Source organism: Lissotriton vulgaris, chromosome 11 (genome assembly GCF_964263255.1).
Source record: "Lissotriton vulgaris chromosome 11, aLisVul1.2, whole genome shotgun sequence".
NCBI lineage: Eukaryota > Metazoa > Chordata > Amphibia > Caudata > Salamandridae > Lissotriton > Lissotriton vulgaris.
Genome location: NC_141699.1, coordinates 108097217 through 108120781, shown reverse-complemented (window position 1 = coordinate 108120781; position 23565 = coordinate 108097217). Strand labels below are relative to the sequence as shown.

Below are 23565 nucleotides of genomic sequence, written 5' to 3'. Positions count from 1 at the left end.
TCTCTCTCTCTCTTTCTGGTTTGCTCGCTCTCTCTCTTTCTGGTTTGCTCGCTCTCTCTCTTTCTGGTTTGCTCGCTCTCTCTCTTTCTGGCTCGCTCGCTCTCTCTCTTTCTGGCTCGCTCGCTCGCTCTCTTTCTGGCTCGCTCGCTTGCTCTCTTTCTGGCTCGCTCGCTTGCTCTCTTTCTGGCTCGCTCGCTTGCTCTCCTTCTGGCTCGCTCTCTTTCTGGCTCGCTTGCTCTCTCGCTCTCTTTCTGGCTTGCTCTCTCTCTCTCTTTCTGGCTCTCTCTCTCTCTCCCTTTCTGGCTCTCTCTCTCCCTTTCTGGCTCTCTCTCTCTCTCTCTCTCTCTCTCTCTCTCTCTCTCTCTCTTTCTGGCTCGCTTGCTCTCTCTTTCTGGCTCGCTTGCTCTCTTTCTGGCTCGCTGGCTCTCTCTCTCTCTCTCTCTCTCTCTCTCTCTCTCTCTCTCTCTCTCTCTCTCTCTCTCGCTCGCGCACTCTCTCTCTTTCTGGCTCGCTCTCTCTCTTTCTCGCTCGCTCGCTCTCTCTCTTTCTGGCTCGCTCGCTCTCTCTCTTTCTGGCTCGCTTGCTCTCTCTTTCTGGCTCGCTTGCTCTCTCTCTTTCTGGCTCGCTTGCTCTCTCTCTTTCTGGCTCGCTTGCTCTCTCTCTTTCTGGCTCGCTTGCTCTCTCTCTTTCTGGCTCGCTTGCTCTCTCTCTTTCTGGCTCGCTTGCTCTCTCTCTTTCTGGCTCGCTTGCTCTCTCTCTTTCTGGCTCGCTTGCTCTCTCTCTTTCTGGCTTGCTTGCTCTCTCTTTCTGGCTCGCTCTCTCTCTCTCTCTCTTTCTGGCTCGCTCTCTCTCTCTCTCTCTTTCTGGCTCGCTCTCTCTCTCTCTCTCTTTCTGGCTCGCTCTCTCTCTCTCTCTCTCTCTTTCTGGCTCGCTCGCTCTCTCTCTCTTTCTGGCTCGCTTGCTCTCTCTTTCTGGCTCGCTCTCTCTCTCTCTCTCTCTCTCTTTCTGGCTCGCTTCCACGCACTCAGAGCCCGCCCCACACACACACTCAGAGCCCGCCCCCCACACACACTCCGAGCCCCCCCACACACACTCCGAGCCCCCCCCACACACACTCCGAGCCCCCCCCACACACACTCCGAGCCCCCCACACACACACACTCCGAGCCCCCCCCACACACACACTCCGAGCCCCCCCCCACACACACTCCGAGCCCCCCCCCACACACACACTCCGAGCCCCCCCCACACACACACTCCGAGCCCCCCCCACACACACACTCCGAGCCCCCCCACACACACACTCCGAGCCCCCCCCACACACACACTCCGAGCCCCCCCACACACACACTCCGAGCCCCCCCCACACACACACTCCGAGCCCCCCCCACACACACACTCCGAGCACAGCCAGGGGGGGCAGGGGAGCAAGCACAGCCAGGGGGGCAGGGGAGCAAGCACAGCCAGGGGGGGCAGGGGAGCAAGCACAGCCAGGGGGGGCAGGGGAGCAAGCACAGCCAGGGGGGGCAGGGGAGCAAGCACAGCGAGGGGGGGCGCAGGGGAGCAAGCACAGCGAGGGGGGGCGCATCGGAGCAAGCACAGCCAGGGGGGGCAGGGGAGCAAGCACAGCGAGGGGGCAGGGGAGCAAGCACAGCGAGGGGGGGGCAGGGGAGCAAGCACAGCGAGGGGGGGCAGGGGAGCAAGCACAGTCAGGGGGCAGGGGAGCAAGCACAGTCAGGGGGCAGGGGAGCAAGCACAGTCAGGGGGCAGGGGAGCAAGCACAGCGAGGGGAGCAAGTACAGCCAGGAAGGGCAGGGAAGCAAGCACAGCCAGGGGGGGGCAGGGAAGCAAACAGCCACGGGCAGGGAATATATGCTCTCTTTTCCTGGGATGCATAATGACATGATGCAATCGCATGCACGCACACATATTTGGTAACCCTATATATGTGCATATATGAAAAAATACATAGCTTGATTCATAAAGATAATATAAATTATGAAATGACACACGCACATAGTTATATATTTAAGAAAGAAACGCAGGTAGAAAAGAGAAAAAAAGGAAGGAAGGAAGATGGAGCGTGGGGGGGAGAGAGGGAGTATGGACTATGATAGTCTTTCAGAAACTGAAAAAATGCTTAATTGCATATGACACTTTTTCAACCCAAGCCTGGAGAGTAATTCATTCCAGTGTTTATTGTAAACCTGCCTCATGTGGTGTTGATAAAAAGCCTTATTTGCTTGATTCAATATTTCGTCCACTTGTGCCCCCTATAGATATCAGTGACCGTACCATATTAGTTGCCAAATCGACCTAACGGCGAAAAGCTCTGTAATTTTTTTTAACAAGATATTAAATATGCTCTCTAAAACTGTTTCTTCTTCGATAAATAACACTAGCAGATACCGTTCTAAGTGGCACATTGCATTCACACAACATCTGCATGGGTGGAAGCCTCGGAGCTACAGGTGCTTCCAGACGGGTATGGAGAAGTGTCTATCGGAAGTCACCTGGGATTTTTACATGGGCACACTAACACACTTTCACTGTCTGTTTTGAAAGCCTTACAAAATGCGGATTGGTTGGATTTTTTTAAAAATGCCATTAACAATCTGCCCTCTTTTTTTTTTTTTTTTTTTTTCAGTCTCATTTAAGTCTCCCTCAGCTTGATTATTGAGAAATCTGAAGTTTGCACCCCCAGTCTTATTGACAAGAGATGTCCCTGCTCGTAGGGTGTTGGATGCAGACTGGTGGAGGAGGGGGGCGGGCACTAGTTATCGGGAGTAAATGGCTGTTATTTATTTTATCCAGAGGTGTCAGAGCGCTTTACATTAGAACGAAGAAAGTTAAATAAGGAATGATTCTTATAGGTACTCCTGGTGGAATTGACATATCAACAAGTTGCAGATACAATCGGGCTCACAAAAACGAAAGGCTGTTAGGTACTGTGCCATGGGGTGGTGAATCGAGGGTCAGGTACTGCTTACCAGGAAGTGGGCAGGGTATTAGTTATCAATGGGTAATCAGGGTTGTTAATCTCAGGTGGGGGTGTTAGGGGCACAAGTAACCTGGACTAAATACCTGTTAGGTTCTGGGTCGTGGGGTTGGTGACTCGAGGGTCGGGTAGTACGGAGGATAACTGTGGCTGATGACTGATATGAAGTCAGTGGGTGTCTATCGCCAGAGGCGGCCGTGAAACAGAAAATGGAGTGTTCATTAGGATGCATTTCAATGGCTGATAACTGGAGGCTGTCATTAAACAACACCAAACCCTCCCAGTGATAGCGAGTCTTCCCCGGAGAGGGGGGGGGGGGGGGCAGTTCTCCCTCCTCACCAGCTCATGTCGATCCGGAGCCCCTGCACTTCTGCCTTCGAGACTTCCTGAGTTCTATACAACAATTTCTGTACTTGTGCCACCCACACCGGAAGTGACGTAACACACAGATGGCTTCCCACATCAGTAAAGGAGGAGCCCGTGAACCATCTCTATGGAAACCTGGCCACACGGTCCGAAGGAGGAGGTGGTGTGTAAATAGAGCAGCAAAGAAACATTAGTATATTTTACACCTGAGGGCCCGAGTTACTCGTTTAAGCTCTCTAGCATCTAGTGATACCAGCACTCTTACACCGCTATTGCTGCCTGTATAGATGTTAATCTGCCCATCCTTGTTTTTCATGTGAAATTATAACTAGCGTGTTATTTTCCCGTAAAACTCAATGGAAAATTAAGGCGTGCCTCTTCGTTTCCTTTCAGAATCAATATATTTATTATGTTAAAAAATGGTCAACCTTATTTCAAATAAAAACCTCGTATTCAGTGCATGCCGATGGCTGTTCCTAGGAGTAGAGGCCAGGAGGCAGGTGGACACCCTCGGCCCTTCACCTCGTGCCCGCCTCGATCCCTCACCTGTGCATGTGACAGCCACGCACCTCTTTCCGCGTCCCTTCTGCACGTCCCATCCGCCTTGAGGCCTCTCTCCCAGCCTTACACATGAGCGGGACCCCTCCCATCAGATACTGTATCTGTTCGAGCTTACTGTTCTCTTTCAGGCCCGCACCTGAGCAGCCCCCCAACTGCTGATCTATCCCCACACTCAAGCAGTCTCAGGGTGCCCCTCTCACTGCCACCCGCACCTGGGCAGGCGAACCTCTCCTCCAGTGCCGGTGCCTCCGTGGGGGGCAGGCCTCCACTCAATTTTCGGCAACAATGCAGACCCTCTCCATCAAGTGTGTGGTCGTGGGAGACGGGTAAGTGAAATGCTTTTCTGTGTCTTTTGGGGGGGGGGGGGTTAAGGTTGGGGGCTGAGGTTTGGAGTGGGAGGGGGTCAGTCATGGAGTCCGTGCTTTGTGAATCTCGTCCCGGCTCTCTGCGAGGGGTTGAGTAAGGTGTACACATTGAGGCACAGAAGCACACTATGTACCGAGCTCTGCTGGAGGAAGGTCACACTGGTGGCAGTCCTGGAAGTAGCTCCCTGCGGGTCGTGCTGATCCGACAGGGCTCTGCCGGGGGATGTTCATGCTGCCGTGCATGCAGTGTAGTAACAGACCGGGGCAGAATATAAGAGACAGACCAGTGAGATCAAAATCATGTGCTTTACCTTCAAACGGAGCCGGCGGCAGCAGTGATCTATGGGCGCACAGGGGACAGGAGGTTGGGGGACTGGGTAGAAGAGGCGGCGGCAGGGTCCTGCGGCATAAGACGATCGATCCTCACCTCACCGCAGACGAGAAAAAATGGCGCCCGAATTTTTCGGATTCGGGGCGTGGTTTCGCTGTTTTGAGTGACAGACAACGTCACTGTCTAAAGAACAGCAAAACTAACGCCCCCAGATTCGAAAAAGACGGGGCTAAATCGGAGTGACTCATCTCTCCTCCAATGGCTGGCCTCCTTTTAGCCTTTAGGTCCTCGACCTAAAAAGGAAAAGGTGGCCCCCCCTCTCCACATTACAACAAAAAAAAGACTGGCAGTGGAAAGGGGGCTACGCAGTCACCTTCCCTAAAAACTATTTAATAAAACATTTTAAAAAACATTTGTCTCCAGAGGCTCCGCCCCTTTCACCACTCCTGTCGAGTGGTGGTTGGGGGAATGAAATCCCCTTGAATGCTGAGGTGAGGGTCTTTCGAGGCCATAAGCCCTCCTGTAAGTCCTACACCACTGGCTTCCTGAGAGCTGGTCGGAGGCCCAGGCCCCTTTCTCAATCACTCTGGAAACGAGATTACTGGTTTAAAAACATAGAAATTCACTGGGAAAAAAACAAAGGTTACAGGAACGTTATAGTTAGGCTCATGTTTCACTATTACGAATCCAAACAAATTCAGTAGTTAGTTATACATCACTCATGACTTAGTCAGTGACATTTCTCTGATTTTTGTACGAATTAAACATGAGCCTAACTATAACGTCCCTGTAACCTTTGTTTTTTTCGGGGTGTGTGTGTGTATATATATAGGTCTATCAATATATAACTTTTTTTTACATGTGTGGTTTTCCCAGGGGGCCAATCGCAGCCCACAGGGGAACCACACATGTATAAAGAAAACTGATATATATATTTTTTAAATAAGTGTCTCTTTCTCTATATATAGATCACTTTTAGATCAAGCCTGGGCAGCGTATGTGCTGCGAGGCATGCTGTATTCGGGTATGGACTTGAAGCTCAAACCACTCTGAACCTTATTTTTCATTGGCTTATGTCATTGTACTTTGTAAATGTTGCCTTCTGATTTTGTTGATGGGTTTATAAGTCCCGGTTTATCAAAAAAGGAGATAGGACACTTGTAACCACTTATTCCAAGAGATGATTTGAAAAGCCCTCATAAACGCTGCGTATCTCGAGAAGCGGTATATCTTATTCTCCGCCCCACGCAAGCGTTATGGCAACAGTCATTGGTCTTATTCAGTCAGTGTCTTGCCAGCCTCACCCGAGGCAAACTCTGGTTTTTTTGTGGCAGTATCCAGAGAAACAGGGGTTACCCCACTGAAGCTGAATGATAGGTAAAAAAGTGTGCAGGTGATTGTAAATTTTATTCAGTTCACTTGACCACTCATTAAAAATTAATTGGTATGCTCTGGGGATAATTAGGAATCCTTAGCATAAGTCATTTGTACAGAAAATAATAACGTCAACATGTTTCTGCTCTATCGGCCCGAGGGTCTAAGAGCTTTCGTCAGGACATATAAACAGGAAAACACACGGTGAATAAAAAAACACACGGTGAATAAAAACTAATGTCACAATTTATGACATGAAAGGGTCTCTATTATTTGATAGTCTTACCCTTGAAGGTTTTCAATTTTTACCTTAGGTAGAACTTTACCGCGTTTCAGCAGGAGGTTTCAGGCCGCTGTAGAAGCGTGTTCCGCGTCTTGTGCTGGCTCTGCCTCCTGGACTCCTGGGTTCATAAGTCCCTCCTTAGTACCTCCCTATCTTCTGCTGTTACCTCCTGGGAGGACTGGCCCTTTTATGTGTCATAACTCGGGAGCTTTCACTAGCAGTTCCAGGAACTATTTACTTAAATAATGTTCACAGCACTCACTGGATGCCAGCTTCAGTAATGGCGTCTGCTTCCTAACAGATTTTTTATTTGCATTTCTTGTTTTAATTGCGGCTCACTGCGTTACTTAAATGTTCTTCTATTTATTTACTTTTACTTTATTTACAGTGTAAATGTGTTGTCTTTGTATAGCGCGAACAGTAACCCGTAAGCATCCCGGCGCTTGTACTCCTACCACAAGGGAACCCCTCCTGGCTTTTCCTTGTGAGTTGTCCACTCCTGGGCATCCCATGGTGAAACCAGGCATCCCTTGTGTATCGGGGGCCGTTGTGGAGACGAAGCAAGCTATTGCCCAGAGTTGCAGCGTGGCCGCTTGGGTATGCGCAGCTTGCCAAACTCTTTACAGCTCCGCCGTTTTTAGTAGCTGTCTTGAAGAAATCTGCATGTTTTGTTTACATGCGCCCCATATTGCGCTTTGACGGTAATGGCCGCCGCACCCCTGTCTTTTAGACTGGTCTCGTCTAGGGAAAGGGGTGTGGCCGCAATTAAAGTGAAACTACGGCATGGGGTGCTTTTAGAATAAAAATGCATTTGTTTGTCAACTTGTTAGTATGGTAGATGTTGTATCACACAGGCTTTGTAATCTGGGTGTAGTGTCACAACCTGTTGCATAATTTACAGCTTATTACACACACAAATATTTTACCCTCTTACCGAGGAGGAGGGCCATGTCAGCAAAGCATGCCGTTGCGGTGTGTAGCGTCCTACTCTTTATTATGCCTAGAGCGCAGGCCTCTCATGTGTTGACGTCTGTAAATTCCGTGACCTCCGGTAATAATGTGTGGGTGGAGTATCAGTAAGTAGAGATGGCTGGACAGGACTAGATCGCGGAGACCAACTGGCCCACAAAGTGTTTTGGTTGATCATATGCCTCTGGTCTCCGGCGGAGTCTGGGCTCCAAATTAACCTTCTGAAGCTTCGGCCGATTTGTCTTGCACTTTAAGGCATTCCTTACTTCTGTCCGGGGAAGAGTAGTGCAGATGTTCACGGACAACACCACCGCCATATGGTACTGCAATAAACAGGGCGGGGTGCGGTCTTGGACCATATGTCAGGATGCTCTCTGCCTCTGGACATGGCTAAAATAATAATAATAATAATAATAATAAAAACATTTATTAAGCGCCTGAATACACTGGGACAGTGCGTCTCCGCGCTAGGATGCGTTCCAACACTAAAAAATCAAAAACAGACCATGGAGATGAGAAGCAGGAGAAGGAGACCATCCAAGAAGAACTAATCTTTCGGAAATAGATGGGTCTTCAGTTTCTGCCGGAACCTGGTTTCCGAAGGCTCCATCCGCAATTCAACAGGAAGATCATTCCATTGTTGGCTGGCCAGGAATCTAAAAGAGCGCCCTCCCATCCGTGCTTTGTGAATACAAGGTATCTCAAATTGTATACTGCCCGTGGATCTTAGGAGTCGTCTAGGACGATGAATAGTTAACAACTTGTGAAGATAGGTCGGACCCTTGCCATGTGCAATACGGTGACTAAAGCACATGGTCTTGAATCTAATGCGTTCCCTCATGGGGAGCCAGTGCAGGCGCTAAAGTGCACATTTGCCAGACGACCTCCTCTGCAACTTCAACACAAGCCTGGCCGCCGCATTTTGGACACACTGTAACTGGGTCAGTCCCTTTTTTTACTGAGGCCACAGAGCAGGACGTTCCCATAATCAAGATGGGACGTGACCAGTGCGTGGACCAGAGTTTTCCTATCTTTCATAGGTAGAAGATCCAGGATCTTCCGCAGGACCTTCAGAATGCCGTAGCATCTCCCCGCAATCTTGCCGATGTGTTGGGAATATGTGAGCTTGGAGTCCAAGAGAACACCTAAGTTCTTCACGGTGTCAGAGGGGATGGGTGTAAGACCCAGGTCGATTGGCCACCAAGCAGATGACCAAATTGAGGGTGAGGAGCCGATCACAAGTAATTCAGTCTTGTTGCCGTTAAGGCGAAGACAATTGCACTTCATCCAGTTCGCCAGTGTCGCCAGGCACTCTGTAAAATTACTAGCCGTCTCAACTGGGTTATGAGACAAAGTAACCACCAGTTGCGTATCATCCGCGTATGATACGATATCCACCCCATACGATTCACCATCCTGGCCAGGGGTTCCATGTAAAGATTAAACAATACAGGACTTAAAATGGAACCCTGCGGGACCCCATGATTTAGAATTCGGGGTGTGGATTTGAAGGGGGGGACAGTGTATTTGGAATTGTCTGTCCGCCAGGAAGGAGGTCATCCATTCCAGAGCCGGGCCGGCAACTCCGATTTCACTCAGCCGGGCTAGCAATTTAGGGTGTGACACGGTATCAAATGCCGCACTTAAGTACAGCAATATCAAGGCAGCCGTCTGTCCTTCGTCCACTTTCTGGCGAAGCAGTTCTGTGGAAAAAAGAAGGGCAGTTTCCGTCGAATACCTTGCCCTAAAGCCAGATTGGGAGGGATGAAGGAGTTTGTTAAAACATCAGGCCATATCCCTGGTGGTTCAACACCTGGAAGATTTCCTTAGCGCCAGGGCGGCCGAACTCAGGTGCATGATGGATCACGAATGGCGTCTTCACTCGGAGGTGGTGCAAGGTCTCTTTCAGCAGCGGGAGAGCCTTAGTTAGATCTATTCGCCACTAAAGAGAAAGTGCAATGTCAGCAGTTCTTAGTGTTGGAATTTTCAAGGCGGCACTCGCTAGGCGACGCTTTTCATCGCGAGTGGTCTGTTGTTCGCCTTTCCGCCTATACAACTTCTGTCTAGAGTGCTGAAGATCAGGTGCAACCGGGCCCAAGTCATTCTTGTGGCTCCGGATTGGGCACAAAGTGTGTGGTATCCCAAGCTGCTCAACATGGCCATCGATCCTCCGATCAGACTGCCTCTTTGGGAGGATCTTCTGTCGCAGAAGCAGGGGACGGTCCTCCACCCAAACCCGTCCAGCCTCTACCTCCTTGCGTGGAGATTGAGCTGCGGCAGATGACGTACTTTGACCTGCCTCCTGAAGTCTGTGAAGTAATCTAGGCAGACAGGCGTCTCATCACTTAGAAGGTATACGCCTGTTGGTGGAACAGATTTATGGCATGGTGCACAGCAAAGGCTTTGGATCCCCTCTCTGCCCCTCTTTCTGGGGTTCTCATGTTCCTCCTTTCTGTGGCCCAGCAGGGCTCTGCCCCGGGCACTGTCAAGGGCTATCTATTGGCCATCTCTGCCTTCCATTGGCTTCCAGATCAGCCTCTCTGTTTTCAAGTTCCTAGTTGTAAATCTTTTTCCAGAAGGCATAACTCACCTTTTTCCTCCTATTCCTTTAGTTATGCCTCAGTGGGACTTGAATCTAGTTTTGACCTTATTAATGTGCGCTCCTTTTGAGCCGCTCCACATCAATCCTTTAAGGCTTCTCACGCTGAAGACTGCTTTCCTGGTTGCCATCACCTCTGCCAGGAGAGCTCCAGACTCTTTCAGCTAAGCCTACTTTCATGTTTGTCCATCCGGACAAAGTGGTCCTTAGAACCCGTCCATTCTTCTTGCCCAAGGTTGTCACTGCCTTTCATATCTGGCAGACCATCACTTTGCCCACCTTCTTTCCGCTTCCGCATCCTTCGAAAGAGGAGGAGAAGCTCCACTGTCTGGACCCGAAAGTTGTGCTTTCCTTTTATCTGTATCGCACCAAACAGTTCCGGTGGATGACAATCTCTTTGTTGGGTACGTTGGTGCAAAGAAAGATCTGGCCGTACACAAACAAACCATCTCCCAATGGCTCGTTTTGTGTATCAAAACATGCTATTCTCTGGCGAAGGAGCCTCCGGTGCTACTGTGCGCCCACTCTACCAGGGCGACTGCAGCAACCACTGCTCTGGGACGAAGCGTTCTTCTAAATGACATCTGTAATGCAGCTTTGTGGGCCTCGCTGCACAAGTTTACAAAACACTACTGTCTTGATGGTCGGGTCTGGACAGACGGCTTCTTTGGCTGTTCTGTTCTCCAGGACTTTCTGGTGTGTGATTGGTTCGCAGACCCACCACCGAGGTTGGTATTGCTGGGGTATCTATTCTAAGGTATCTATAACGTGTTTCTTTCAAATGAACAAGTTACTTATCTTTGGTAACAATATATCTGTAAAAAACATCAGTTAGTTATAGATTTCTTACCGCCCTGCCCATCTTCCACATTCTGCGAACGGATTTCTAGGGTTAAGGTTATCCTTTCAGGGCCCTAGTTTAGTGCACCAGTGGTCAGTGTCTTGCATGGCTATGCATTTCTGGCACGGAAAGTAGTGTACAGAACTGATGTTCGTGCGTCAGGGCAGTGTTTAAGTAGCTGCCGCGATGTCATCCTGGGGACGGGCCGCCAACAACGGACGCGTAGCTGACCGACGCCACCTTCCGACATGTACAAGTACTGCTGACAAACTTTCCAGATCCAGTCTGACGCCTGGGGGTAAGTCAAAGGTAAGGAATCTGTAACTAACTAATGTTTCTTACAGATATATTGTTACCGAAGGTAAGCAACTTGTGCTATAGGAATGCATCACCAAATGCCACACAAGTGCCCATGGGACCAGCAGTGGTGTCATACAGATAGGAGCAGTTTTAAAGTGCATGTGCTCTGGGCTTGGGCCCCCCGATATTGGGCATAGGAAGTAGCACAAGTCTAAACCATAGTTGTTCAAGAGGCTCGGGTGTTTTATTTATTGATTAATGCTGCTGTTTGTGATGTAGTTGGTTTATGTTGTATTATACATTTTTTATTTTAGTTAATGATTACTTTTTTAGAAAATAGTGATGGATTTGTAAGCACATTTTTTTTGTGCTGTAGAAATGAAATACGCGCAAACACAAAAGGTAAGTATTTACTTTTACCTCAGCGTCTTTAGAGAAGTGTAAACCTTTCAAAGTGCTTTGATGACAAAGGTATCGGTAGACAAGAGGGCGGCCTAAATTTTTTTTATGCGGGCCACTTGCTCATTTCCAGAACAGTTTCAGGTTACATTGTCGCAACGTCACCTAAACATGTTCTTTGTTTAGCTGCCAGCGGAAACAGTGTTAATTGCCTCAAGACTTTTTAAGAAGAAGTTGTCACTGAACTGTCTTTTTTAATTTCCATCCTTCCCTGGAATGCGTCCCAACAATTTGTTTTATATATGAAGATTTTGCCAATTTGTCTGATACAAACACAAAACCAGTGATTTTGCTTGTAAATAGCAATGTAATGGTGCGTGGAACTCTATCAATAAATCAAGGGATTTGTAGAGCGCGCTACTCACCCGTAAGGGTCTCAAGGCGCTGAGGGGGGTCGCTACTGCTCGAACAGCCAAGTCTTGAGTTACTTCCTGAAGCCGAGATGGTCCTGTCAGCCGGAGGTGGGTGGGGAGGGAGTTCCATGTCTTGGCTGCCAGGTAGGAGAATGATCTTCCTCCGGCGTTGACTTTGCGAATACGAGGGACGGTGGCGAGGCAGAGGCTGGTGGAGCAGAGCTGGCGGGTTGGCGTGTAGAATGCGAGGCAGTTGTTGAGGTACATGGGGCCCGCGTCGTGGAGAGCCTTGTGTGCGTGGGTGAGGAGTCTGAATGTTATTCTCTTGCTGATGGGGAGCCAGTGCAGATTCTTCAGATGGGCAGAGATGTGGATGTGGCGGGGGATGTCCGAGATGAGTCTTGCCGAGGCGTTCTGGATGCACTGTAGTCTCTTCGGGAGCTTGTCTGTGGTTCCGGCATAGAGGGTGTTTCTGTAGTCCAGTCGGCTGGTGACGAGGGCCTGGGTGACCGTCTTCCTGGTTGCGGTGGGGATCCATCGGAAGATTTTTCGGAGCATGCGCAGGGTGTTGAAGCAGGACGATGAGACGCGTTGACTTGCTTGGTCATCGTGAGGGAGGAGTCCAGGATGAAGCCCAGGTTGCGTGCATGGACCATTGGCTTGGGTGCGGTGCCCAGGGCAGGTGGCCACCAGGAGTCGTCCAAGGCCAAGGGTGAAGGTCCGAGGATGAAGACTCCCTCCTTGCCTGAGTTCAGCTTCAGACGGCTGAGCTTCATCCATTCCGCGACTTCCTTCATTCCTTCCTGGAGGCTGGCTCCGGCGGTGGCGGGGTCATTGGTGAGGGAGAGTGTGAGCTGTGTTTCGTCGGCGTAGGAGATGATGTTGAGGTTGTGTTTGCGTGCGATGGCTGCGAGGGGGCTCATGTAGACGTTGAAAAGGGTGGGGCTGAGCGAGTATCCTTGTGGGACGCCGCAGATGACATCGGTAGCTGCTGACCGGAACGGGGGGAGGCGGACTCTCTGGGTTCTTCCAGCGAGGAACAAGATGATCCATTCCAGGGCCGCGCCTTGGATTCCGGAGGCGTTGTATCAGGGTGCTGTGGCATACCGTGTCGAAGGCTGCTGACAGGTCCAGGAGGATGAGTGCGGTGGTTTCCCCGTTGTCGAGCATAGACCTGATGTTGTCGGTGGCGGCGATGAGGGCGGTCTCAGTGCTGTGGTTAGCTCAAACCGGACTGACGGTTCGAGAGATCCGTTCGTCTCGAGGAAGGCGGAGAGTTGTTGACCGTCTTCTCGATGACTTTGGCAGGAAACTGGAGGAGCGAGATGGGTCGGAAGTTCTTGAGGTACGTGGGGTCCGCGTTGGGTTTTTTCAGGAGGGTGCTGAGTTCGGCATCCTTCCAGCTCTCTGGGAAGGTGGCTGATGCGAAGGAGCTGTTGATGACGACGTGGAGTTTGGGTGCGATGATGGCGTCTGTTTTGTTGAAGATGTGGTCTGGGCATGGGTCGGTGGGGGATCCGGAGTGGATGGTGCTCATAGTGCGGGCGGTGTCTTTGTGCTGACCGGTGCAGAGGGTGGTGGTTGGGTGCGCTGGTTCGGTGGTTGGGTCGTTGGTCTGTTCGCCAAAGCTGTCGTGCATGTTGGCGATCTTGCGGTGGAAGAACGATGCGAGGGAGTCGCAGAGGTCTTGCGAGGGTGTGATGTCGGTGTTGCAGGCGCTGGGGTTGGAGAGCTCTTTAACGATTCTGAAGAGTTCCTTGCTGTTGTGGGTGTTGTTGTCCATGCGCTGATTGTAGGTGGTTCTCTTGGCGGTACGGATCAGGTGGTGCTTGCGGGTGGCGGTTTTGAGGGCTGTCATGTTCTCTGTTGTCTGGTTCTGGTGCCAGGTTTTCTCCAGGGAGCGGCAGATTTTCTTGGAGTTTGAGGTAGTCTGTGAACCACGAGGCTTTCTTGATTTGGGGCCCGCTGGGTGGTTTCCTCAGTGGTGCGAGTTTGTCGGCGCAGTCGGTGATCCATTGTGCGAGGTTGCGGGCTGCTTCGTTGGGGTCCGTCGTGATGGTGGGAGGGTTCTGGTTGAGGGAGGTGGTGAGCTGGTCGGCGGTGATCTTGTTCTAGCTTCTGCGGGGGAGGCCTGTTGCGGGTGGAGGTGGGTAGTGGTTTTCTTGAAGGTGAAGTGGACGCAGCTGTGGTCTGTCCAGTGGAGTCTGGAGGAGTGGCTGAAGGAGATGTACTTGCTGGAGAAGACTGGGTCAAGCGTGTGGTTGGCGTGGTGGTTGGAGGTGTTCACCAGTTGCTTGAGTACGAGGTTGTCCAGCAGGGTGGTGGTGTTGCGGTCCTTATTGTTCTCCAGGTGGAAGTTGAGGTATCCTAGGAGGATTTAGTCTGGGGAGGCGAGGGTGTGCGGGCTTTGGAAGTCTGCTATGGTTTCGCCGAATTGGGTGCGTGGTCCCGGGGGTCTGTAGATTAGGGTGCCTCTGAGGATGGTCCTGGGGTCTGTGTGAATCTGGAAGTGTAGGTGTTCGGCGGCGGTGAGGGTGTCGTCTGAGTTGGTTGTGATGCGGATGGTGTTTCTGTGGACGATGGCGAGGCCTCCTCCGGCTTGGTAGATGTGGTCCCTCCGGGTGATTTTGTAGCCCTCCGGTATGGCTATGGCGATGTCGGGGGCTGAGGAGGCGTTCATCCAGGTTTCCGTGAGGAAGGCGGCGACCGGTGCTGTTGTGTCCAGGAGGTTCCAGAATTCGACTGCGTGCCTGTGGATGGAGCGGGTGCTGGTCCTGTGTTGATGCAGGTGAATTTGCACTCCTGGCAGGTGAAGGGTCTGTGGGTGCGTTTCGGGGTGGCCAGGTAGCAGGCTGGGTTCCGGCCGGTGTGGAGTGCGCGGAGGGTGGCGGTGTCGTAGGTTCGTCGGGTGCGTTGGCATCGTTGAGATCCAGGGTTCCTGGCACTGGAACGCGGGCCAGGTGCGGACGGGCTTGCCTTTGGCGCATCCGCTGCGCGTACGCGCAGGTTCCATATGAGGCGAAGTGGGAGGGAGGAGCAGCTGGGAGGCGGGCAGCCAATGGGGTATGCCGGGGAGAAGGGGCTGCGAGGGAGCAGTGGCGGGAAGCGGGGGGGCACGGCCGGGTTACAGAGCTAACGGGCACAAGCTAGGTAAACAATAGACAGCAGGAGTACGGCAGGAAATACAAAAGAGGGCAACAGCAGAACGAACGGGCACAAGCTAATAAAACAAATTAGACAAATAGAAGGCGAGCACGGCAGGAGACACGAGAGAGGGCAACAACAAGAGCAACAGGAATCATGAGGGCAGCAGCGAGGCGAGCGGCAGCGAGGGTGGTTGGAGAGCCGTGCGGCGTGGGGGGTGTCCTCTGTGAATCGGGGGAAGATTAGCATCAGTCCTGAAATACTAATCCTTATAAAATCCACAGTTGGCAATCTGAATAATCTATCGATTTCAGCGAACACCTTAGTAGTTCCCAGTCCTTAGTCCTCTAGACAGTGCAGCTACCTGCTTCTCTGGTCTGGAGTTTAAATTCCCTCATACGAAGTCTTCGAGGCAGTGCTGCAGCTTTCCTCGTTATAATTCCTCGTTCTGAGTCCTCTAGACAGTGCTGCTACCTGCTCCTCTAGTCCCGTCTGGAACTTCTCATTCTAAATCTTCTAGACAGTTCTTCTTGCTGCTACTCTGGTCCCGGGTGTAATTCCTCATTCTAACTCCTCTAGGCAGTGCTGCAGCTGTGTGTCTCTTCCCAGTGGTAATTCCTTTACCCTCCTCAAGTAAAAAACAATCTAATGTACAACATCAATAGCTCCAACTTTCAAAAATGCAAGACTGATTGCATTGCTAGTGCTTGTTACATATGCAGGCTCCCATGGGGTAACAGTTTAATGACACTTAACTATCGTTGTCAAACAATTTAACACCTCTGATATGATCTGATTTTACCACTTCCGAACAGCCTCAATCTTCCACACTACCAATTGGTGGCTTAATAATGTGTCAACACTCTGATGTACTTATCGTTAATTTACGTTGTTTGTAAAAAGTAGTTTTTATAGGAATCAGTTTCTTTGGAGGTCAATACACAGTACCACAACGCCCAGTGATCACTCCTGCTATTGTCAATCACTAAAAAATTGCTGCACAGTTCAAAGAACCATGCTTGAATAAATGTGTAATCTATTGGGTTTTTCTAGTTACCAATGTATAAAAGTTTCTACTGCTGGAGTATCGCCAATAAAAAGACAGTTTAAAAAAAATGCAACACTAGCTTCAGCTAAATACTTGCTAACAATGACTACTTTTTATCTGTAAGGTGCAAATTGGAAATATTGCCTGTGGGATCTTCTATGCTTCAAGGTTTTCCAGTCGATTATCAGTTGAAGCTAGGGGAAATTGCAAATTAAAATCACCCAAAATTACTATACAAGAGGTTTGAAATTGACCTAAATTGGACAAATATCTGCTAAGCAACTGCATTTGCCTAGTGTTATAACTATCCAAACCGAGGGTCACATGCACATTCGCCACAATCATAGTATTGATGACGAAGGTACCTTTACAGAAATTTACCAGAGACCCGAGCTCCCACTCACAAGTCTCAATAGTCCTGGCATCTTTGGCACACTAAATCGAAATAAGCATTAGAAGGCAATCCTGATAAATCTTAACCCGATTTTCTTTGCATCCTTTCTAAATTGTATATATCAGTTTAGCTTCAGGTTTTCACCAGTCAACCAGGTCTCCTGGTAACTAATTTCATTTTTGTACCTATCTCCTGCACTTAAATAACTTATTTGTAAACCAGTTGTACTTTTATTGATAGGTCATATTTCAGAGACCTGCAGTAGAGCTCGTTGTTTTGATCAGTTTTCTCAAACTACTCTGAAGAATGACCTGTGGTGCTTCTGAGAGCATGTGTTGGAAAAGAGTTTGTGGGTAGTTAAATCAAATAGAATACTTTAGTGGTGTGTCCTGAAATCAAAAGTCTAGGGAGATATGGTCGCTGTGAGGGAGGGGTTAGGGGCACATGATTAACTGAAGAGATGCAAAGTTGGCTTAACCAACATAATCTGTAATGGCGACCCTAGATGCCTGGGTTTCTGTATATTCGGAGTGTGGTAATATTTTTGACTTCGTTTTCTGTACCGTGCAAGACAGTATTTTACGGTCTGCAGTGTACCATTTGTTTCCGATCAGACCAGTACAGCAAGCTCTGTGGAGTTTTTTGTCATGTGGGTTGCTTTCTAGAAGTTGAAACTGAAACTGCAAATTATGGGTAATTTTGGGAAGTTGCGTCCGACTTTCAGTATACATGTGAAAGAACATTGAATAATATGGAAATGTGATTTCATAATTGTAACTTTGCATTGGTTAGTTTGCATATGTAAAGGTTAGATGCTTTCTGACAAATTTATACGATACTCCTCCTAGATCTCGTACAATGCTAAAAAGCAACTTTGAACCAAATGCTCCCTCTGGTTGCTTGCTCAAGCTTTTACTTGACCAGTATGTAAGATAATCATGAACACTGTGCAGCTTTAAGTCTGTGTGACGCTCCTTGAAGTGAAAACTGGGTAAAATGATTTTCTTAATGTAGCCATAGTAACGAGCACATGCTTCTCAAGGTTTAGTACCCAATATGTATGTTTGTTACGAATCTGTTGGGTTATTTAAAAGGAATAGCTGCTTCGCCATAGTTCTGAAGAACCTAGCTGACTTGTTCATTTTTTCCCAGGTGACTGAGCTGAACGAGCCCCTCTCAAACGAAGACAGAAACCTACTGTCTGTGGCTTACAAGAATGTTGTGGGGGCCAGACGATCTTCATGGCGTGTGATCAGTAGTATCGAACAAAAAACTATGGCTGATGGAAATGAAAAGAAGCTGGAGAAGGTTAAAGCATATCGTGAGAAAATAGAAAAGGAACTGGAGACTGTGTGTAATGATGTTCTGTCCCTTCTAGATAAGTTCTTAATCAAGAATTGCAACGACTTCCAGTACGAGAGTAAGGTCTTCTACTTAAAAATGAAAGGTGATTACTACCGCTACTTAGCTGAAGTTGCATCAGGTGAAAAGAAGAACAGTGTAGTGGAATCTTCTGAAGCATCGTACAAAGAAGCATTTGAGATTAGCAAGGAGCATATGCAACCAACTCATCCAATTCGACTTGGGTTGGCACTCAACTTTTCTGTGTTCTACTATGAAATCCAGAGCACTCCTGAGCAGGCTTGCCTTCTTGCCAAACAAGCCTTTGATGATGCTATAGCAGAGCTGGACACGTTAAACGAGGATTCTTACAAGGACTCTACCCTCATCATGCAGCTGCTGCGGGACAACCTCACGCTCTGGACAAGCGACCAGCAGGATGAAGAAGCAGGAGAGGGCAACAACTGAGGATATTTGCCTTGCGCTGCTTTCCATTGTCCTGCTCATTATCTCCCTTCCCATCACCACCAATACCTCCTTGCCAAAACACAATATTATAGTGCTAAATTTATTCTTCTAGGCACGTATGCTCAGATCTGCTGCCTAAGAAGGCAGATCATGGTGCACTTGTGGGCATCGTTTGTGTTGGTGCATCAGGCCACCTTGCTTTAGTCACACGTGAAGATTGTTAAAAAAAGAAAGATATTCACATATGAGGCATTTTATGTTTGCCTATTGATTTTAAAATATGTGCCCGAATGATGGAAAGTAACCTTTCCAGGAAACCTTTTTGAATTTCATGTTTTAAAAACCGATAGTGTTTTGTTTCATAAGTAATTTGTGCATGCAGGTATTGATCCTCCCCTCCCTTTCAAAAAAGCATCATTGAAACAGACCATGTACACGGTGCTGGAGGAAGCTAGTGTTAAATTACTCCTCCGTCCTGCTTTATCTGCTTCAATTGACTGTTATGCTTGAGGATTGCATAGGTTGGTTTTGCATTTTTTAACTTATGATGTGCACATGTTTTGAATGGGATACACCTCCTTACTATTCTGATGATGTAATTTTGCTGTCCTATCAGATCAAAATTGGTTTAGAGAATCAAGATTTTTTTAAATTTTATTTAACTGCTATCAGCTTGTTTCTTAGTTGTCTGTGTACCTTTCTGAACATGCCATAAATGTGTGCATTAACCATTGGTAAGATGGATAATGGTAATATGCCAGATCGGAAGAATTCAGTGGATACAATAAATGCTGCTTTGGGGATATTATCTCTGCACCAGTCTGACTGGTTTTTTTCTTTCATTGGCTATATCCTTGCTGTTCGTGTACTTAGTTATTCTTGTGGTGTGCTTTTTGCTTCAACGTCTGCACAGGAACAGAGTATCGTATCTTTTTGGTTTCAAGTTCAAGCAACTTAAAACTTTTCGCACAGGTTTTTACCAATACTGTGTAATTGTTATGTGTGATTACCTCCCTCAATGAGTGCAGATATGTCAGCATGCTCGTTCTTTATGTTGTCAAATTCCGTTAAAAACTGGACCAAGAGCAATTGTATCTGCAATTGGTTGAGTACCTAATTACAAATAGAGCTATCGGGGGCTTTAGCTCTCAGTGAGAGCAACATTCTTAAATATCTGTACTCTATTATAAGTAAATCGGAGGCATCTATATACTCAACAGAAGCTCCATAAATGGTCGTTCATGCCTACTGCCTTTGATCTATATGCATGCAATAAGAAGCTCAGATTGACGCCGTCTTTTTTGTTTGCATCTAATGACTGCAGCTTGCCTTAGAGTATCCGCAACATTTTCTCTATATTGATTCTACACCACCTTATCAAAGCGTGTGCTCGGATAATCAGATTTTCTCACTCTATCTAATGATTCATTGTTAACGTAAAATGAGCTTAGGTCTGCCTTTGGTTTCATTGTCATGACTTGTTTTCTATGTTGAAAATTAACTGCTTTTCTGTATAGTATTCTACGACAACGTTTAAGTTTATGCATTGGGAGCTCAGTCAGTGTAAGCAGAACTATATCATGCGCCAACAGTAGTACATGTGTTCTACTGCAAAGATTTGGATAGTCGGTTCTCTAGATGTAAGCCAGCTTATTTCAAGAATAACGGAAAGATCTGTTGAGATAGTACACACCCCTGGTGCTAGTGCACAACCACTACTACCGGAAGCTTGGGGATTGCCAAACTAATACCGGTCTCTCTTTCTGCAAAAAGAGTGCTCCTCCAGACTTAATAAGCATTTACAATGCAATAGGTCTCGCATTATTAAACTTTGAGCTATTGGCATTGTAAATGACAATGCCTTTTATTAATTTGTTTTTAAAACCTGCAATCGGTGCATCAACACGCACTTTGAACGTATAGTCCTTGCTTACGATGAGCAAGGCTGGCAGTAAAAGACTGCCAGACTTGCTTCTCATAAGCATGGACTAGAAGTACAAAGGGCTTGTTTACGCATTGATGCAAAGGAATAAAAGGCATTGTCATTTATAAGGCCAATAGCTCAAACTTTAATAATGCGAGACCTATTGCATTGTAAATGCTTGTTACATTTTGTGAGTGAGCTGCAACTTGCTGAATATAGCTCAAGAAGAGAAATTGCATGGATGTTTTGGCCATAAAAAGAGCAGATAGCCTTCAACAGAGGCCGTGTCAGAAAGGTCTGAAAGGAACGAACAATATGTGCATAGGAAACCACGTTGCTCAAACGTGTTTTTTTTATTTTACTCCTTCCTCTTTTATCATGATATTTTGTCTTTTTTGCTGCAATTGTTGACTTGTTTGTTTTTCTACAACATATTGATTGCTCAATGTTTATTATTGTGTTATACTGTTCCTTGTCTATAAACAGTTTGCTTCAGGGCCTAATGAGAAAGATAGGGAGAAAAAACATAGATCTGACATAAATAGAATAAAATAATATGAATGATATAGATGAAAGAACATAGAAAGAAAAACAGGGCAAACACGAATAATCTAGAAATGACCATAAATGTTGCAAGAAAAGAATGAAAGACTGCAGTAAAAATAATAAATACTGGGAGAAAGAAAAGAGATACAGATATAAAGGAAACAAAATAAAACCATGCAGTTTCTTAAAGGAAAACTAAACGGCTGGAGTGAGCAAACGACAGAATCAAAAGATTGGCCAAACCACGAATTCATGAAATGGAAAGCAGATTTATAAAATAGAAAGGTACAGATGGAAAGAAAATGCTAAACAGAAAAAGTAAGACATGTTTATTTGTGTCCTAGCGATATTAGAAGACTCGACTGAAGTAGAAAAATACATACATGTATTTACTTAGTTTAAAGATGTGTTTCGCGGGTTTCAACAACAGGCACATACATTAAACCAGGGTAGGTGGAGCACCTGCAGCACTTGGGTGCCAGGGTATGTGCAACACCCCACGTCCTTAGGTGCCAGGGTAGGCGCCGCAGAGCAGTGATGGACGGATTGGGGCGTGCTGGGAGAGAGCCGGTGTCCCTGGGGAGGGAGAGGCTGGGGTGAGGAGCAGTGATTGGGGAGGCTGGGTGAGGATGCGGGGGCGGTCGCTGTCCCTGAGGAGGGAGAGGCTGGGGTGGGGAGCAGTGGCGGGTTAGGCTGGGTGAGGTTGTGGGGCGGGCTGTGGGTTGGCCAGGGGACGGCTGCTGTCCCTGGGGAAGGAGAGGCTGCAGGAGGAGGGAGTGACGGAGGAGGCTGAGTGGCTGAGGATGTGAGAGGACAACGCATTCCTCGTTTGGACCGGGGAAGAGCCGGGGTCCGGCTGAGAGACACACAACACAGCAGGCTGGCACACACACACCACACCTTGCACACACGCTGACCCATGCGTACACACACACTGACCTGTAACTTGCACACACGCTGACATTCTCCCACACACACACCATAACTTGCGCACACACTGACACTCATGCACACACTCCTACTTCCACATGCTGACACACACCCCATAACTTGCGCACATACTGACTTGTGCTTACACGCACGCTGACACACACAACTTACGGACACATGCACAACTTTAACACTAGGGGCAGGCAATTAAATGGACAGGTGGGCAGATCTCTGCTGCCTTCACGTCCAAGGGTAATCCTAGGAGGAAAAAGCCAAAGAAAGAGAGAACAAGCGACAAGCTGTCACCAAAAGGAGGGGCCAAGATGTGAATGTGCATAGAGCACAACCACTCCCTGCACCGAACCATGACATGGGCACTTTTCTAGCAGCTCCAATAATAAAGCCTAAAACTCCACACAGCACAACCGCACCCCTTTTTCTTAGACCTCAAGACATTTGACAGAAGGGCATTCATTATGCCAGATATCTAAAGGGGGAGTGACCTTTCACGGTAGCAGCTTTCGCGTCCCGGTGCTCAGCCACACGGCAGATAGGCGTGTTTCCAGGAGAACCCTTGCAGGACGGCAGAGTCGGAGCTCCGTTCAGTGCAGCAGGTACAATGGTACCGGTGCCAAGGGGTTTGTAGGACTCGTTGCACTGCCTTTAACTATCATATATGGGGCAAAGTGAGGGGGGATGTGGCTATGCGCCCAGGAGCAGGCTGTTTTTAGAGCCCTTCACACCTCAGTGTCTGCCAGGGCGGTCCTGGACAGCACACACACGCATTACAGCACGTCCAGCCCATATTTGTATTCCAGACTCCGCCCCAGAGCCTGGGCTTCTTGGGATGCCGCTTCGATACAGGGCTCGCGCGTGACTTCGAGGACAATCAAGGGCTGCTCTGACAACAGCTAGGCACTAATCCAATTAGTATAAGTACTTAAACCACAGGCACTCCGGCCTATTGGTGTTTTATTTTACAAAATTGCAAGCAGTGAAAGGCCAATAGCAGGCCGCAAATGGAAAATCACACGCACAAACGTGTGGAATTTTCAGGTCCATTTGCAAAACCCTGCCAAAAGGACTCTTGCTGCGCGAACACTGCTGCACAGTGTGTCGCTAGGCGCGAAACCTAAAAAGGGTCCATATGTTTGAGCTGAAACAAGGAGGCAGGCATACCCACAGGTTTTGATGCCTATTTGAAAGTAAACCTAGAATGGATACTGATGCAGGTACTAATATATATGAGATACTTATATACTTATACTTTTCAGCGCTGGATAAAAGGAGTTTGTTTATGCTGATTCACCCCTTCATTTGCTTGCTACATTGTCTGCCAGCATAAACAACGTACAGCAAAGAGAATCCTCATGAGGTAAAAAAGTGTCCAAGGTTGGCTCTAATACATTGTTGCCAGTCTGGCTCCATTTCCCTTACCCTTTTCATCTGGTTTTCCTTATAAATTGAATTGGTTGCTTTTTTAAAAAAAAGGAAACTAAACTTATAACGTTCTTTAACGCTTCAGAAGAGTGCTATGGGATATTTTCTAAAAAAGATAGCGCAATCACACGTGTTCCATCGTAAAATGTTCGGACTTTAAATCTGAAACTGTTGTAACCCCTGGCCCAGTTCTAGAGGGTGGGCCTGGCCCACCCAAACATGAGCCTGGCCCACCCAAACACGAATTGTGGCCTTTGCAGCAACGTCAAAAAGGCAGCAGAAAATTTGCATTATAATTTAAAACGTTCCTCTGAACGTAACTTATCTCCTTCTAGGAGTTGCGTGATTGGGGGTGCCTGCGAGAGAGCCCAGGCCCAATCACGCATCTCCTCTGGCAAGGGGAGCTGTGTCCCCGCCCACTCATGTAGGTAGAATAGGGGCATGGCGAAGGGGACAAATACCTTCTTTGGCACCAGGTGACCTTTGCGTGCTGCATGGATATTTCCTACTTTTCAGCGCTGGATAAAAGGA

The 23565-nt window shown here is 48.1% G+C and overlaps 1 protein-coding gene across 1 annotated transcript in view; it reads left to right on the top strand.

The window, feature by feature from the left end:
- Positions 1 to 19002, top strand: part of YWHAH (tyrosine 3-monooxygenase/tryptophan 5-monooxygenase activation protein eta) — a 35461-nt gene extending 16459 nt beyond the window's left edge. Inside the window, exon 2 of the mRNA XM_086942806.1 lies at positions 17538 to 19002. Coding sequence (XP_086798932.1) covers positions 17538 to 18194 — 657 coding nt within the window. The 3' untranslated portion in view covers positions 18195 to 19002. The remainder of the gene's footprint in view (positions 1 to 17537) is intronic.
- The last annotated feature ends 4563 nt before the right edge of the window (positions 19003 to 23565 follow it).